The sequence below is a fragment of the Parasteatoda tepidariorum genome, chromosome 8 (genome assembly GCF_982258835.1).
Source record: "Parasteatoda tepidariorum strain Cologne lab strain chromosome 8, Ptep-v5.0, whole genome shotgun sequence".
NCBI lineage: Eukaryota > Metazoa > Arthropoda > Arachnida > Araneae > Theridiidae > Parasteatoda > Parasteatoda tepidariorum.
In genome coordinates this window covers 93,803,540-93,822,043 of record NC_141762.1, presented here as the reverse complement: position 1 = coordinate 93,822,043, position 18,504 = coordinate 93,803,540, and the positions used below count along the sequence as shown (strand labels likewise).

The 18,504-nt window shown below is 29.2% G+C and overlaps 1 protein-coding gene across 1 annotated transcript; it reads left to right on the top strand.

Moving 5' to 3' along the window:
• Nucleotides 1-1,990: 1,990 nt before the first annotated feature.
• Nucleotides 1,991-18,240, top strand: pen-2 (presenilin enhancer, gamma-secretase subunit). Its single transcript, XM_021146215.4, has 3 exons — nt 1,991-2,156; nt 10,517-10,621; nt 18,001-18,240. Exons 1-3 carry the CDS (start codon nt 2,096-2,098, stop codon nt 18,138-18,140), a joined length of 306 nt encoding a protein of 101 aa, XP_021001874.1. The 5' UTR covers nt 1,991-2,095; the 3' UTR covers nt 18,141-18,240.
• Nucleotides 18,241-18,504: the final 264 nt, after the last annotated feature.

Below are 18,504 nucleotides of genomic sequence, written 5' to 3'. Positions count from 1 at the left end.
TAGGCTTAATATTTAAATAAGTTTTATTATCGTGATATTTGCTTAAATTTACGTGTAATTTTACCATTCATAAGAGTTTCCTTTAATTTATAAGATCTAAGAAGTCATGAACCAAAAACAAATTTAACAAAATAATATCACAGCATAAATAAAGTGTAAGGTTATTTTCAAATTATATTTTTTAAAATTTTATCCGGTGTTGAACAGCCGACCCAATTTTGGGTTTGCGACTACTAATGTTCAACTCCGTAGCCTAGTATTTTTGAACCCAATTCAGAAGTCAAGGAAACTCCAGGATCAGTACCCCCAGAGGTTTTGATTTGTTTTGGGAACATGGAGGACTTTGCGACTCGACAGATTTAAGGTGCACCAGTCACCATTTACTACACGGAAGTTTTTGGCCTTCGGGAATCGAACCCACGAACTCTTAGACATGGGCTCCATTGCCCTACCAACCAGGCTATCTCAGCCCATAAAGTGTAAGATTAGTCATGTTTCGAGTGTTATCCTTTATCTGGCTATATTTGTATAATATAGCACCGTTTGTTATTTTTTCAGTTGCATCATAGCAAGCTTGCGGGGTCTTCCGAATTCATTTGTTGTTTGTTTCGTTGAAAGTTAGATTGAAAGAACGCGTCATATTGGAAACACTACAAGTATACCGTGGAAAATATTGTTATCAAGTAAATACGAAATATATAATGAAAGGGGAAAATATTATAGTAATATGGCAGTATCATAGTAGGAGAGGAAAGGGGAGAGGGTCAAGACATGAAACTGGTCTTCTAACCAAATGGCGTATTCAAGCGTTGCGATCACCAATATATTCAATAAGATCTTATTTCGCATCTGCAACAAAAATATATAAATGTTTTAAGTTAGTGACTAATTTTAGGTTTAGAACCATCTTCATCAGACTGGATTTCATTACTACGCAGTTTTGATATTCATCATTTGTTTCGCACTTGTAAAATGACAAAGTATATGATTTGATTTTAAAAATTTGCTTACTTTTGTCGGAAATCATTTTTAGACGAGTGCTCGGATTAACAACTTTTGAATATGCCATCCTGGGGAGAAAACCAGTTCATGTCTAAAGATGTTCTCTTTTTTTCACCGCTCAGAAGCTAAGGAATGTATTACGATGTTTCCTTCCTTTATAGTAATTTCCGCATTCAGATTATTAAAAATATTTTTTTAAATTTCTACGATGTACTATGTTTAATGCAGTTTTGAGTTCCATTTCCTAGCTTAAAACATTTTAATATGCTTAAAAAATCAAGACAGAAACAAACTTACTCCTTACTACTATGACTATCCATAGGCTAATGAAAGTATGCCTAGTGTTGCAATAGGTAGAATTCTGCTATATGGACTTTTTGTAGCCCATTTTGATCATTTTCATTGAGGCTTTTTAGCTTGCATTTGCTGTGTTTCAAAACTATCTTGTTTGAAAAAAAAACCTTTTTTTTTCATTCTTTTTTAGACATTTAAGTGCATATGAAAAAAATTACGTATTTTCAGAGAAATTTGAGAACATGTTGAATCGCAGAAACATTTTCTGTTTGAATGGTATTTAAGGATTCTCCTCCAGATTTGAGTACGTCTTATCATCTTATCCTACCTGTAATTTATCAAAACTTGCGGGTGCGCTGGCAATCACATGCAGTGCGAATTCATCCTTCCGCGTGTGCGAATTCTGATGCCAAGAATGGCCCTTTATCTATGAAAAACATTGGTTTCTGCTAAAAAAATTTATTGAAACAAAACACTTTTTATTCTAATAAGATTTTAATTTCCCCTGATGTAACAAAATAGTATAATAACTGTATCACCCGACGATGATTACACACACATATGCATACACACGACTCTCATTGACTCAACCTGTGTTCTTTATTCCGATTCAAATTGTGAGTAGAAGTTAAAGTTATTTTACCTTGTATTTCCCATTCAGACTAGGCGTTTCTCTTCAGTTAGGCAGAAATAAGTTATCAAAAGTGAAATTTTTTCATGTTGATGATTTGCTCGTTGATAATTTGCTTAAAACTTAAACAAGGTAATCCTAATTGTTCGTTTGTTGCGTTTGAAAAAAATGGACCTGAGAAAAATGAAGAACGATGAAAAATTAAGCTTATGCAGGTGGTATTATCGAGGTTAGTTGCTTATTTATTCGAGTCAAAGATACTAAAGAATAAAAATGGAATGTTGAACAATGGTGCATTTTCAGCTGTCTCTTTCCTAATTTTTCATATCTTTTATAATATTTCTTAAATTAATAGTAACCATTTCCGCAATGCTTTTAGACGCTACTGAATTTTAAGTACAATCTGCTAATTATTAATCTTCTAATTAAAAATGGCACATGCCACTGATGATTGTTCATCAGTGTGTGCCATTTTTTAAATAATCTTTTTTGTTATGTAAACTAAAACTTAACTATTTAAGCAATAGTATTCAGGTCTCGCGCTAAGGATTACAAATTATTAGCTAAATATCAAAAGTAAATTTTCGAAAGTGTTTACAAAACGCAAATAGTTAAAAAAAATTTATTATTAAGAAGACTGTTTTATCTTAGTTTGTGTCAAGCTTATATTAATTGGAATCGATTCTATTTGGTTACACTGCGCATCTACCGAAAATTGAAATAGTCAAATAAAATAATATTGATTTGTTTAGAAAAATTCATTTTGAGGATCAAGTTAAATATATATATTCCCTTCTAGTGGACCAAATCATTCCCAAATTTGGATTTCATCGCTTTTGATGAGGTGACGAATGCTTAGCACGAGCCCTGAGTATTGCATTAAAAATTACGATATGGACTCTTCCTTTTATTATTTATTCTATAACAAATTTGTTATTAAATTATAATTTAAATGAATTGTGATATTTTTTTCCTAAAGTAGGGTAAAATCCTCCTGTCTATGACACATGCACAAATAGTTAATATTGTATTCATTTATCTATGCTTGAAATAATTATGACAATGTGAATATATGATGTTGAGTGGTAGTGCTCCGCGCTTTCCTGCCACAGGTCCTTGGTTTGATCCTCGAGTTGGACAAGGTTGACTCAGCTTTTCATCCTTTCAGTGGGTCAATAAAATAAGTACCAGGCATGCTTGGGAACTAAGCACTAGGTGTTCTGCGTTCAGCTGACCACCTCAGCAGAACATATGCTCCAGAGCCCAAGGTCAAGAAAACAGAAAAGGGTACAGTAGGCCTTGGCTGTCTTTGGGTTGTCTTGCCACTGAGTTTGGTTTATGTGAATATTCAGAAATTATAATTTCCACTGCCCCCTATTGTGAAATTGCCCTAAGCGTTTTTTCGAAATGTCTTGTCAAACTAAAAGTAGAAACGTTAATTCGTCCCATTGAAAACCTAGATAACTGCGACATTAATGGATTATAAATGTCCTTGTGGTTAAAAGCTCTCTGTAACTGAAAGAAACTGGGATAGGTGCACTTATTGAAATTTCATTGTACCGTTAATTGTGATTGCCTATGTGTAATTTATTTATTTAAAACTGGAATTTTCTTGGAACATTCATTGTCACACATTGACTTGGTATTCTATACAATGACTAGTCAAAGATATTAGAGAGGATTTTAATAACAAACTTATGCTTTGGAATGAGTGTTCAATTTCCAAAATACCTGAATTAATCAAATTTTTAAACATTGTAATAAATTTGTAACGTGAAATTTTTGATCAATTTGTAACTTTTAATCAAGGCTGTATTTGCTTTTAATCAGAAATATATAATTAGCATGTTTGAGGTCACCTCCAGGAACCATTCAGATTAACACTTTGTATCTAAAAATTAAAGATCTTTTTTTTTTTGCACAATGTACATCAGTTGAATATAGCTGAATGATAAGCTTTATAAGTCAAGGTTCCACTTTGTATCCTCTCTTTCTACATGCTACTCATTTTAAGATGTATGATTTTTACAAAAAGACTCAATGTTAATTAATAAACTACTTAAATGTGAAAATGTGAGCAAAGTCAAACTATAATATTGGCGACAGGCAGGGTTGGCAGGTTTTTGACATGTGACAGTTTTTGACGGTTTAAACCGTCACGTCAAAAACCTCACTGTCGAAAATGTCAAAAACATATATTCATATGTGAAATTTAATTAATACATAAAATTTATATATTTTTTATAAAGGATAGTGTTTCTACATATGTTCTAGAAAAAATAAATTTAAAATTTTGAAGAAACACTTATATTTTGAATAGTAACCAAAATCTTGTACTTTTGAAAGCTCACATCTTTTGTAATATTCATTTTCATGTGTTATTGAAAATCTGCAGTGATATTATTAAGAAATTTATTTATAACCAAATTAAGTGTATAGTATAGATTATACTAAAAATTAGACATTTTTAAAGATAGACATTAGCAGTTTTGTACATTAGAAATCTTTTAAAGAAAAATCTTTTTAATATTCTTTTAAATCTTCTTAATAATCTTTTTAACATAAGACAATACAAATTAAAGTGCTTTCTGTTAAATACACAGAGTAGTTAGTGTCGATTTACAGTATGCAGCCTATTCATTTACTATGCTGAAAATTTAATTTATCCAAATACTTGTGAATTTCATTTTGCTGAATACTATATAGTTTTGTTGAATATCTAAATATTCAGCTGCTGAATAAATACTTCTTGCTTTCAAGATATGCATTATTTGTATTCTTAATACAAGTGAAGAAAAAAAAAATAAGAGATAAAAATTGTTTTAAAATGATGAGTGTAATAATTATAAATAAATATAATAAACAATATGAATTATATTAATCATTATTCACAAATATAACTACTTTTAAATTCAAATTAACATACTGGATAGTAAAGATATTCGATATAACATTAAAATACTTTTTATACACTTGTATCAAGTTTGTATTTATACAACATAACTTGTAAGTTCCTTATAAATATTAGTTTTATGTTCCTTATATGTCAAAAATGCATAGTAATAAACTTTTAATTCTCTTAAGTATTAAAAAAAAAAAAAATTTTTTTTTCAAAATATAAATATTTAAAAAAAATTTGTGCAAAATTTTTCTGCACATGCATTTGAATATAAATTTCTGAGATTTTAAATCTGTTATTTTACCTTAATTTTAATTAAAAAATATTTTAAAACCTGCTGATTACCTATAGTATAATTAAATTTCAATATAATGCGTGGCAAGTGTTGGTAGTTTTGAAGTTTATATATTTTCTTGGCAAACTTCAGTTTTTGACGGTTTAAACCAGTATTATACCCTTGTCATGTCAAAAACCCAACTCTGGCGACAGGTTTAGTATTCCATTTCTCCTTTTTGTCCTCTACACCTACCTCAACAAATTTTACAAATGATTGGGCCTTAAATTCTCACTTTTCAATTCCTACTATTAGTTCACACTCTCCCTATATCTTGTTCAAATTTTCAATCGTTAATAAAAAACTTTTTATTCATCCACTCAAGTTCAAATACATTTCTGTTTATACTTGGAGTGGATGACACTTGATGTTAATACAGTTCTTCTTTCAATTCCTACTATTAGTTCACACTCTCCCTATATCTTGTTCAAATATTCAATCGTTAATAAAATACTTTTTATTCATCCACTCAAGTTCAAATACATTTCTGTTTATACTTGTACTGGATGACACTTGATGTTAATACAGTTCTTCTTTCAATTCCTACTATTAGTTCACACTCTCCCTATATCTTGTTCAAATTTTCAATCGTTAATAAAAAACTTTTTATTCATCCACTCAAGTTCAAATACATTTCTGTTTATACTTGGAGTGGATGACACTTGATGTTAATACAGTTCTTCTTTCAATTCCTACTATTAGTTCACACTCTCCCTATATCTTGTTCAAATATTCAATCGTTAATAAAATACTTTTTATTCATCCACTCAAGTTCAAATACATTTCTGTTTATACTTGTACTGGATGACACTTGATGTTAATACAGTTCTTCTTTCAATTCCTACTATTAGTTCACACTCTCCCTATATCTTGTTCAAATTTTCAATCGTTAATAAAAAACTTTTTATTCATCCACTCAAGTTCAAATACATTTCTGTTTATACTTGGAGTGGATGACACTTGATGTTAATACAGTTCTTCTTTCAATTCCTACTATTAGTTCACACTCTCCCTATATCTTGTTCAAATATTCAATCGTTAATAAAATACGTTTTATTCATCCACTCAAGTTCAAATACATTTCTGTTTATACTTGTACTGGATGACACTTGATGTTAATACAGTTCTTCTTTCAATTCCTACTATTAGTGTCACACTCTCCCTATATCTTGTTCAAATATTCAATCGTTAATAAAATACTTTTTATTCATCCACTCAAGTTCAAATACATTTCTGTTTATACTTGTAGTGGATGACACTTGATGTTAATACAGTTCTTCTTTCAATTCCTACTATTAGTTCACACTCTCCCTATATCTTGTTCAAATTTTCAATCGTTAATAAAAAACTTTTTATTCATCCACTCAAGTTCAAATACATTTCTGTTTATACTTGTAGTGGATGACACTTGATGTTAATACAGTTCTTCTTTCAATTCCTACTATTAGTTCACACTCTCCCTATATCTTGTTCAAATTTTCAATCGTTAATAAAAAACTTTTTATTCATCCACTCAAGTTCAAATACATTTCTGTTTATACTTGTAGTGGATGACACTTGATGTTAATACAGTTCTTCTTTCAATTCCTACTATTAGTGTCACACTCTCCCTATATCTTGTTCAAATATTCAATCGTTAATAAAATACTTTTTATTCATCCACTCAAGTTCAAATACAATTTCTGTTTATACTTGTAGTGGATGACACTTGATGTTAATACAGTTCTTCTTTCAATTCCTACTATTAGTTCACACTCTCCCTATATCTTGTTCAAATATTCAATCGTTAATAAAATACTTTTTATTCATCCACTCAAGTTCAAATACATTTCTGTTTATACTTGTAGTGGATGACACTTGATGTTAATACAGTTCTTCTTTCAATTCCTACTATTAGTGTCATTTTCTCCCTATATCTTGTTCAAATTTTCAATCGTTAATAAAATACTTTTTATTCATCCACTCAAGTTCAAATACATTTCTGTTTATACTTGTACTGGATGACACTTGATGTTAATACAGTTCTTCTTTCAATTCCTACTATTAGTTCACACTCTCCCTATATCTTGTTCAAATTTTCAATCGTTAATAAAAAACTTTTTATTCATCCACTCAAGTTCAAATACATTTCTGTTTATACTTGGAGTGGATGACACTTGATGTTAATACAGTTCTTCTTTCAATTCCTACTATTAGTTCACACTCTCCCTATATCTTGTTCAAATATTCAATCGTTAATAAAATACTTTTTATTCATCCACTCAAGTTCAAATACATTTCTGTTTATACTTGTACTGGATGACACTTGATGTTAATACAGTTCTTCTTTCAATTCCTACTATTAGTTCACACTCTCCCTATATCTTGTTCAAATTTTCAATCGTTAATAAAAAACTTTTTATTCATCCACTCAAGTTCAAATACATTTCTGTTTATACTTGGAGTGGATGACACTTGATGTTAATACAGTTCTTCTTTCAATTCCTACTATTAGTTCACACTCTCCCTATATCTTGTTCAAATATTCAATCGTTAATAAAATACGTTTTATTCATCCACTCAAGTTCAAATACATTTCTGTTTATACTTGTACTGGATGACACTTGATGTTAATACAGTTCTTCTTTCAATTCCTACTATTAGTGTCACACTCTCCCTATATCTTGTTCAAATATTCAATCGTTAATAAAATACTTTTTATTCATCCACTCAAGTTCAAATACATTTCTGTTTATACTTGTAGTGGATGACACTTGATGTTAATACAGTTCTTCTTTCAATTCCTACTATTAGTTCACACTCTCCCTATATCTTGTTCAAATTTTCAATCGTTAATAAAAAACTTTTTATTCATCCACTCAAGTTCAAATACATTTCTGTTTATACTTGGAGTGGATGACACTTGATGTTAATACAGTTCTTCTTTCAATTCCTACTATTAGTTCACACTCTCCCTATATCTTGTTCAAATATTCAATCGTTAATAAAATACGTTTTATTCATCCACTCAAGTTCAAATACATTTCTGTTTATACTTGTACTGGATGACACTTGATGTTAATACAGTTCTTCTTTCAATTCCTACTATTAGTGTCACACTCTCCCTATATCTTGTTCAAATATTCAATCGTTAATAAAATACTTTTTATTCATCCACTCAAGTTCAAATACATTTCTGTTTATACTTGTAGTGGATGACACTTGATGTTAATACAGTTCTTCTTTCAATTCCTACTATTAGTTCACACTCTCCCTATATCTTGTTCAAATATTCAATCGTTAATAAAATACTTTTTATTCATCCACTCAAGTTCAAATACATTTCTGTTTATACTTGTAGTGGATGACACTTGATGTTAATACAGTTCTTCTTTCAATTCCTACTATTAGTGTCATTTTCTCCCTATATCTTGTTCAAATTTTCAATCGTTAATAAAATACTTTTTATTCATCCACTCAAGTTCAAATACATTTCTGTTTATACTTGTACTGGATGACACTTGATGTTAATACAGTTCTTCTTTCAATTCCTACTATTAGTTCACACTCTCCCTATATCTTGTTCAAATTTTCAATCGTTAATAAAAAACTTTTTATTCATCCACTCAAGTTCAAATACATTTCTGTTTATACTTGGAGTGGATGACACTTGATGTTAATACAGTTCTTCTTTCAATTCCTACTATTAGTTCACACTCTCCCTATATCTTGTTCAAATATTCAATCGTTAATAAAATACTTTTTATTCATCCACTCAAGTTCAAATACATTTCTGTTTATACTTGTACTGGATGACACTTGATGTTAATACAGTTCTTCTTTCAATTCCTACTATTAGTTCACACTCTCCCTATATCTTGTTCAAATTTTCAATCGTTAATAAAAAACTTTTTATTCATCCACTCAAGTTCAAATACATTTCTGTTTATACTTGGAGTGGATGACACTTGATGTTAATACAGTTCTTCTTTCAATTCCTACTATTAGTTCACACTCTCCCTATATCTTGTTCAAATATTCAATCGTTAATAAAATACGTTTTATTCATCCACTCAAGTTCAAATACATTTCTGTTTATACTTGTACTGGATGACACTTGATGTTAATACAGTTCTTCTTTCAATTCCTACTATTAGTGTCACACTCTCCCTATATCTTGTTCAAATATTCAATCGTTAATAAAATACTTTTTATTCATCCACTCAAGTTCAAATACATTTCTGTTTATACTTGTAGTGGATGACACTTGATGTTAATACAGTTCTTCTTTCAATTCCTACTATTAGTTCACACTCTCCCTATATCTTGTTCAAATTTTCAATCGTTAATAAAAAACTTTTTATTCATCCACTCAAGTTCAAATACATTTCTGTTTATACTTGGAGTGGATGACACTTGATGTTAATACAGTTCTTCTTTCAATTCCTACTATTAGTTCACACTCTCCCTATATCTTGTTCAAATATTCAATCGTTAATAAAATACGTTTTATTCATCCACTCAAGTTCAAATACATTTCTGTTTATACTTGTACTGGATGACACTTGATGTTAATACAGTTCTTCTTTCAATTCCTACTATTAGTGTCACACTCTCCCTATATCTTGTTCAAATATTCAATCGTTAATAAAATACTTTTTATTCATCCACTCAAGTTCAAATACATTTCTGTTTATACTTGTAGTGGATGACACTTGATGTTAATACAGTTCTTCTTTCAATTCCTACTATTAGTTCACACTCTCCCTATATCTTGTTCAAATTTTCAATCGTTAATAAAAAACTTTTTATTCATCCACTCAAGTTCAAATTCATTTTTTTTAAGCTTGTAGTGGATGACACTTGATGTTAATACAGTTTTTTCAAATATTAATTCATTTATTAAATTTAAATAATTTTACATGAAATTTTTGTTTAATTATTTAATAAGAAGTAGCAAAAAAAGATTGTTTCAAAAAATACAATACTGTCATTTAAAAATGCTGACTTTTTATATATATTTTGTATGCACTATAACGCAAGATTATCAAACATAAGGGGGGATATTTCCGTATTGTGGTCTGTCGCAGCAATTATAATCGTCAAAGTTCCAAATAGATATTAAACTTGCAAAAATATGCTGCTAGAAAAATTAATGTTTTCCTGCAAAGGTACTCTGGTTATAATAGCAATGAAGTAATAACAGATCATTATAATAACAGTAAAGAATCGTAAAACTTAACTTATTGATGAGACTTTAATATAAAGATGCAAGAATTTTTAAATATATTTATGTTTCAAAATATATTTACATGGACTGCTTGCTTACGTTACATAAATTTTAGATGTGAGTAAAATAAAATCTTATTTTTTATAGGTGGATTCTTCTTTCTGCCTTTTTTGTGGTTCGTGAATGCTATTTGGTTTTTCAATGAAGCCTTTCGAAAAAGTTTTTATGAAGAACAGCGAATGATTAGAGCATGTGAGTAGCTGGAAATAACTCTTTTATGTTAATATCTAATATCATTCCTTATTTTGCCTTAATTGTAATAAAATATTTCACATTTTTTGTTGGTGAAATTGTGTTAAATCATTGATATCTTATGTAATATTTTGCTTAGTATGTGATATTTATATATGAAGAACAGCAAATTAGGGCATGTGAGTAGCTGGCAATAATTCTTTTATGTTGATATCTAATATTATTCCTTGTTTTGCTTCAATCGTAATAAGATATTTCACATTTTATGTTGGTGAAATTGTGTTTAATCATTGAATTTTATGTTTGTGATATTTTATAATGTGATATTTTATGATAGCAAATTATGTTGTTTGAAAAGCATTTAAGTATTTGATGTCTTCTATATCATCCTTGGCAAAATCGCCAGGGTGCCCTTTGTCGCCAGATCTTACCAGTTCAATACAATTCAGGTTTTAAAATTCCCTTTAATATAGTCCAGGAATTGGAAGTTTTAAATGCCCTCTTGCTCTACTATCAATTAATTTTTGTTTGAACAGGGTGCGTGGCATTTTTTAAAAGCACTTAGAGTTGCTTTTTTTATTTGGGGCTTGTAAAAAGTGCTTTAGATTGTCGTTCTAAATTACAAAAAAATGCACGATTTATCAGAAACTAATTATTTTATTTTATCATGATTATGTGAAGTTTGTAAAAATGTTTTTGAATTTTATTGATTTTATGTTCATAAATTAAGAGCAATTATGTCCACAAATGTGTATGTGAGTACATAAGTTTACTTTTAAAGAAAGTCTGTTCTGTGTTTTTTCCAGAATAAATATGTTAATGTTGTACAGTGTGCAATTTAAAAAAAAAAAAAGCAGATCACTCTGAATGAATTTTGATCTAATGAACGGATCTTCTTGTTTTAGGATTCAAACTTGATAAGTTTAAGGGGATGACCTGAAATATGCCAATTATTAGTGCTGATAATATTTTAAGTTAAAAAAACAGACACAAAAATGTACTTTCTCTGAATAAACATACATTTTTTTCGACTGATTTGGATTTCTGACTCCCAGAATATCTGATGCAATCTAAAAAAATATGGGCCCAATGTTATGACCTTTTAATATTAATTTTACAAAAAAGCCATATCTTTAGCTACTAGTAAAAAGTCTTTAGCTACAAGTATCTTAATTTTTGCTCGCAATTATTTAATTCATTTATCCGAAGATAATTCAATGCGAAAAGTAACTTTCAATAAATTTTTATTATTTCCTTTAATAATTGATGAAGCATTTTTCAATTGTAAAGTTGAATTGAATCATTTTGAAGTTGAATCGTTTTAAAGAATGTAATTTACGTGGCAGGATAAAAAGCTGAAACGAAATTGATTGAATAGTGCCTGAGAAATAAAAATTTAAAAATGAAACTTTTTTTAAATTGTATAAACATTTTGAATAATATTACTTCTTTTCTTTATTCTTCTCTTTTTTTCCTTTATCTCGTACCGCGGGAATTCAGCTGTTAAAAAATACTCTAAAAAGCTTCAAAATCTGCTGCAGATTTTTTTTTCACTTATTTTTATTTACGTTTTTTAAAAGCCCATAAAGGTGCTTTTTTTATTTAAGGTTTGTAGAAAGTGCTTAATTTTCTTTCTTTTAAAAAGAGATTTTTTCTTTGCTGTTAAAATTTTTTTCTGATCTTTTTTGAAAATTGATTAAAAAATTTTGAGTGTTTAAAGGGTGCTTATTTTTTGTTGAAAAATCTGGGTATGCACCCTGCTTTAACTATATTATTTAATGCCATGAATAGTCAGGTTTTACATAGTTGTCAATATATTTTAACCTTCTGAGTAGAATGGTGCAATTTTTAAGCTTCATTTTCACAACTAGTCGGGTAAGAATCGTGTTCTAGTGACAGAAATTAAAAAATGACCATTTTCAGAGTCTAGTTATAGGTGTGATATAGTCATAACTAGCTCTTACTCTGCACACATAAATCACAAATAACTAACATTTTTAGATTCTTTGTAGAAGCTAAGGTTTGAAGGAGAAATTTATTACTTAACTTGGCAATAAGACATATGTACGCATTGGGCATTTAGCGCTTTACTATCAGGAATCTTAAAACAAGGTATAATCATATTCATAGTGCTTAGCATTTTTAAAATGTGCTTAATTTTCCCTTTTTGAAAGGAGATTTTTTTTCTTAACCATGTCAATTTTTGCCATGTATTATGTAAAAGCATGCTTTTCACATTGTTCTATTCACCGTTTTTCTAAATTCATTCAACAGCAATGTATTTCAGCATACTGTCTGTCCATGGTGTTTCAAAACGCTAATCACGTTACAGGTTCAAGATATTCTCAATTTCATCCTTTGTGTTCCGCCTTCTGAAATCGAACCGAAAAATCTCTTGATTATTTTTTAATGGCTGAAAAGAGTTCCTTGTCAAAAACTACTTATTTTATCATAATCATATAAAGTCTTTGAAAATTATTTTCCATTTTGATAATGTAAATAGTGTTTAAAAAGTACTTAAAAGGTGCTTATTTTTTGTTGAAAGATTTGGCTACACACCCTGATACTGTTTGTATAAGATAGGTACTCTGCCAGACATTCTTCTGAAGCTGTGGCGATGACTGTGGTAACGAGGTATGATTATTTTAAGTAGGGGTGCGGGGTCCCTCTTTATGACTGGTTTCGGCGAGAGAAAAGGAGACCTCTTCTTCGAAGCTACCCTCCCTAAAATGCCCTCTTCTTGTTTCCATAACACCAGACTGCCACAGACTTAGTGGCTGTCAGAGTACCTATCTTAGACAAACAGTAATGGTAAGAAAGTAAGTCAATATGAATTATGCACTTGTCAACGCAAAGAAATAATCGTTTGATAATTATTGTATGATATTTTTAATTCACATTTTAATAGATAACTAACAGAATCAATAAATGCTGTAAGATCAGTTAAATTATAATATAAAGGCTTTTCTTGAATAGCTATCCTATCATTTAGTTATAGTTTATATATGGCCTTGGAGATCTACTTGCCCCACTTTGAGTCGTCATCATATGGATTTTGTTTTCACTTGGAATTTTTTTTTAGTCTATGAAAAGATAAAAAATGTTGGATTAAAGAGCACTTAAGTGAAACTATCGGCCACCCCTGTGACCGAATTTTTTTTCCAATTATCTGCGACAAAACTTTCTAGCACTAATATTTTTCTGTGAGATATTTTTAATAATAACAAACGTGTATGTGACAGGATGCATAAAGTTTTTTTAAAATGTGCTGATTTTTTATTTACGTTTTTTAAAAGCCCTAAAGGTGCTTTTTTTATTTGGTGTTTGTAAAAAGTACTTAATTTTTTATCTTTAAAGAAGAGATTTTTTTCTTTGCCGTATTGATTGTCGTTCTAAATTACAAAAAATTCATGATTTTTAGAATTTTTTCTGTAATATTTATCACTAACTAGTTATTTTATCATGATTATGTAAAGCTTTTGACAATGTTTTTGAATTTTACTGATTTTATGTTTATAAATTAAGAACTTTAAAAGGATAGAAAAAAACAATTTTTGTTACTGCACGGATTCTAGTTATGATTTTTTTCCCCTTTTTTTGGAAAGTGATTAAAAGAATTTTTTGAGTACTTAAAAAGTACTTAAAAGATGCTTATTTTTAAATGAAAAATCTGGCTACGCACCCTGAGTGAAGGCTGGAGTAGCTTGGTCACTAGGGCGCTGGGCCCATGTCCAAGAGTTTGTGGGTTCGAACACTGCAGGCCAAAGACTCTCCATGTAGTAAATGGTGACTGATGCACACTAAATTTGTAGAGTTGCAAAGTCTTCCATGTTCCCATAACAATTCAATACCTCTGGGGGTACTGATGCAGGAGTTTCCTTGTCTTCTGGATGGTTCAAAATTACAAGGCTACGGAGTTAAACATTAGTAGTCGTAAACCCACTAATTGGGTCAGCCGTTCAACGGCGGATATAAATTAAAATAAAACTTATCTGTGACTTGTTTCAAATAACAAAAAGCATATCATTTTTATTGATTGAACGTGTAATAATATTTCATTCCAATATTATGGGTTCTAATATTCTTGCATTTTGTTGTGGTGGGGGCGACACACAAATTATTTCCTTTGCATTTATTAAATAATCATCGCAATAAAAAAGAATTGAAAATCATGAAATCTGTAGTAATTTCAGAAGAAAAAAAAGATCGCCAACGGAATCATGCAAATCGGACTCCTCAAATGCGTGTTTCGTTTCAAGATTAGATTGTTGTAGTAAATAATATTGTATAGAAAATATAGGATTTAAAAACTACGGAAAAATCTATAGCAATAACTGCCAAAAAATTTGATAGAATTATTGCCTTAAAAAGTAAATATACTCAAATGCACGATTCGAATTTCCCATATTGTTTGAAGTATATTGAGATTTTTAAAAACCATATGAATATCAATAGCTGCCCAATCTAAATGCAGGATTCAGATATTACGTGTAAATTTCTGTTGACAGGGAAGGTAAAATTTTTTACTTTTCAGAAGAAAATTCTTTATGCAGGAACTCTGTAATGTTCTGTTACAATGTCGCCGTGTTGCATCAATTCTGCCACAGGGTTGGCCCCTTAACTGATGGCAGTTCTTCTAACCTACTCTTGGGTCTTTTTGATAGTAATGGACAAAGTAGTGAAAGATAAAAAAATTTTAAAAGTATATAAATTATTTTATTCTATCAATTATATTTTTTTTTCTATTCTCTTATTGAAATGATAATCATAAATTTGAAAGTTGAGAAATCTAGTTAAAAAAATTTATTTTCATCATCTCGACTTTTTACAAACCATGCAATTTTCATTTTTTCTTCAAGTAAGCAGTATCAGGATTAATATATAAAAGAGTATTAAGAAAAGTAAAAAGATTAATATATAATATATAAAAAATCGAAAATAATCCAAGATTTCTGTAGAGAAAATAATCCCTATTTCGAGAAAGGTAGAATCTCTAGTTATAACTGATGGAGTACTGGAGTTAGGTTCCCTCTTGATAGCTAATTAAATTTACTCCTGTTTCATTTGATAGCAATTTGACTGCTGGGTGAGCAGCTTTCAAACATTGCTTCAGATTGAGACCTACAGAGGAATCATCAAAATTTCTCTGCTAGCACTCATGCTAGTGGAGAGGGCAGGAGATTTCTTGTGAGGTTGCAATACAGCCTGGAGAGTCACAGCGACGCAGCAATAGTTGTCGCAGAACGTTGCAGAGTTCTTGAAAAAAGGTTTTCCTTTTAAAAAGTAAAAAAAAAAAATACTTTTCGTTTCTACAGAAGTTTACGAGTGATATTTGAATCATGGATTTTGATAATCACTTTTTGACTTGCTTAATTCACACTGATATTATTGTAAATCGATGTCATGTTTTGATTGTATTTTCGGCAGTTATTGATATTGATTTTTACTTGGATTTTGAATGTCTCGATATATTTCAAACAATATGGAAAATTCAAATCGTACCTTGGAGTATTTACTTTTTAAGACAATAATTCTATTGAGTTTTTGGTAGTTATCTGATATTTAAAATCTGATATTTTTTATACGATATTATTTATTACAACAACCTAATCGTGAAACAAAACATGCATTTAAGGAGTCTGATTCGCGTTATTCCGTCACCTTTTTTTTCTCTTCAAAATGCGAAGAAGATTATTTGCATACCCCCTCAACAGAAAGCGAGAATATCACCCATAATGTTAGAATAAAAAATTATTACATGTTTGATTAAAAAAAATATATATGTAGTTTTTTTGTCTGCAAAGCGTTTTGTTATTTTAAGTTACTTTAGTAACATATATAGTTTTTTATTAAAAGTATCTTGCAGAAGGATATTAGTGCTAAAGAGTTTTGTCGCAGAAAGCTAAAAAAAAAATACTGCCACAGGGGACAGTCTTAAATGAGTAATTTATATAAAAAGTGCTAGTTCTCCTTTCCTTTTTAATACTGGGAGAAATAAAATATTTTACTAGGAGACGGATTGCAGAGCTATGTTTGAAACTATAAAAATCAATAAATAAAAAAATGGTTGCATATGTGAAGAAAAAAAAACATAAAAGCAGGACCTTTTACTTTTCACAATCATGATTTTTGTTCTTTTATATTCATTTTTAAACATATTGCAATTAGTATGTTATATGCCGTTGTGGAAGGAATTTATGAGACTTTTAACCTGTATAATTGGTTTTTTATTTTTTTACTTAAATTAATTTTGATGTTTATTAATTTAGTTTTGAAATTTATAGGCATTTTAAAAAGAATTTAATTACAAAAGTTTTTTACTATTTCAACGAAGCTCATTCATTAGGTTTGGCACATTATTTTCATGCCATTATATTGTAAACAAATGGCTTTCTAATTTCGCTCTATAATTTATAATTATAAATAAACAAAGCATTATATAATTTACTTTTATGATTTGAAATTAAATATTTTTTTAATAATATCGAAGTGAATTTAAGTAGAAATTTTATTTTGTACTTTACATATAATGTATATTTTTTCGATCAAAAAATCAAGTCTTTTAAAAAATGTCATCAATATACAAAATTTATAAGTAAAAAGAAATATTTATTTTCTAAGAAATTATGTTAGAAAAATCGCTTGTAGGTATACTTATTTATTTAGGATATTTTATACAATGAAAGTAATGAAAAATATAAAAATGACTACCGAAGCTGTCGCCGTCAGGGGGTACCAGCTCCTGAAGTCATAAAAACACAAAGCCTTTTTATGCGCATGAAAAATGTCTGAAAATTTCTCTCTCTGTACCCTAAAGGTTTTGTAAAAAGTCCAGGAAGAGAGAAAATAAATACAAAAATAATATGCAAAAGTAAGTTACATAAACTAATTGCAAAAGGAAAACATTGTTAAAAAAACTACTTAACGGTATTCCTATTTCAAACCAAAGCAAACAACTTTGTATGCTTTGAATACACAATATTCCTATTTCAAACAAAAGTTGTGTCAATTCTTTTCACTCTTCCTGGACATTTTACAAAATTTCGGAGTACAGGGAGAGCAATTTTTAGTAATTTGTCGTGCTCTCTCGATTGAAAAGGTTTTGTGTTTTAATGACTTCCAGAGCTGGTACCCCCTGACGACGTCAAACTGGGTTGTCATTTTTATATTTTTCATTATTTTCTTCTTTCACATTTTCTATTAGTATATACCAGGTATGTTTGTTGAAAGGGATGTCAAATGTTTTTTGTTAAAAAAGGAGTTTTTGTGGTATGAGTTCAATTTTATTAATTCTTCAGGTAATTCTTTTTAAAGTTTAAGCTGATATGCATTGCAATTTTAAGTATGTTTGTGATATTTATAAGAAATTTTGTTTCTAGATGTTATTCGTTCAGCAATAGGAGCAGCTGTATGGGCTGCAGGCCTCATAACTTGGATTGTGATATTTCAGTTAAATCGAGCAGATTGGGGAGAATTTGCTGATTCTCTGTCATTTATTATTCCTGTAGGAATTCCATAGTTCTCAAACATTCTGTTTTTAATTTATTTATGTATGTTTGTATGTTGTTTATTTTTAATTCAAGTATTATGTTTTTGTAAATAAATATTTTTTTATTGAATATGTATTAGTTTTCTTTATATATGTGTCTGCACGTTAACTTCGTATATCACAGTTTTAAATACCTGATCCTGCCGGCACAAAAATTTTCCAGTAAAAATCATTTTGCTACTTACTATAGTGCCTTTAGGTAAAATTTAAGTAAAGACGTTTTATTAATCTAATTATCTGACAGAACCAGATAATTATAAATATAGTTGTGTGAAAAATAAAAATGCACATGCGAAGAAAATTTTATTTCAAAATTTATTAACCAATTCTAGAT

Coding starts and splice junctions, on each gene's coding strand:
- pen-2 (XM_021146215.4), top strand. CDS start 2,096: ATGGACCTGAGAAAAATGAAGAACGATGAAAAATTAAGCTTATGCAGG. Junction 2,157..10,516: donor ATGCAGGTGGTATTATCGAG/GTTAGTTGCTTA, acceptor TATTTTTTATAG/GTGGATTCTTCTTTCTGCCT. Junction 10,622..18,000: donor ACAGCGAATGATTAGAGCAT/GTGAGTAGCTGG, acceptor TTTTGTTTCTAG/ATGTTATTCGTTCAGCAATA.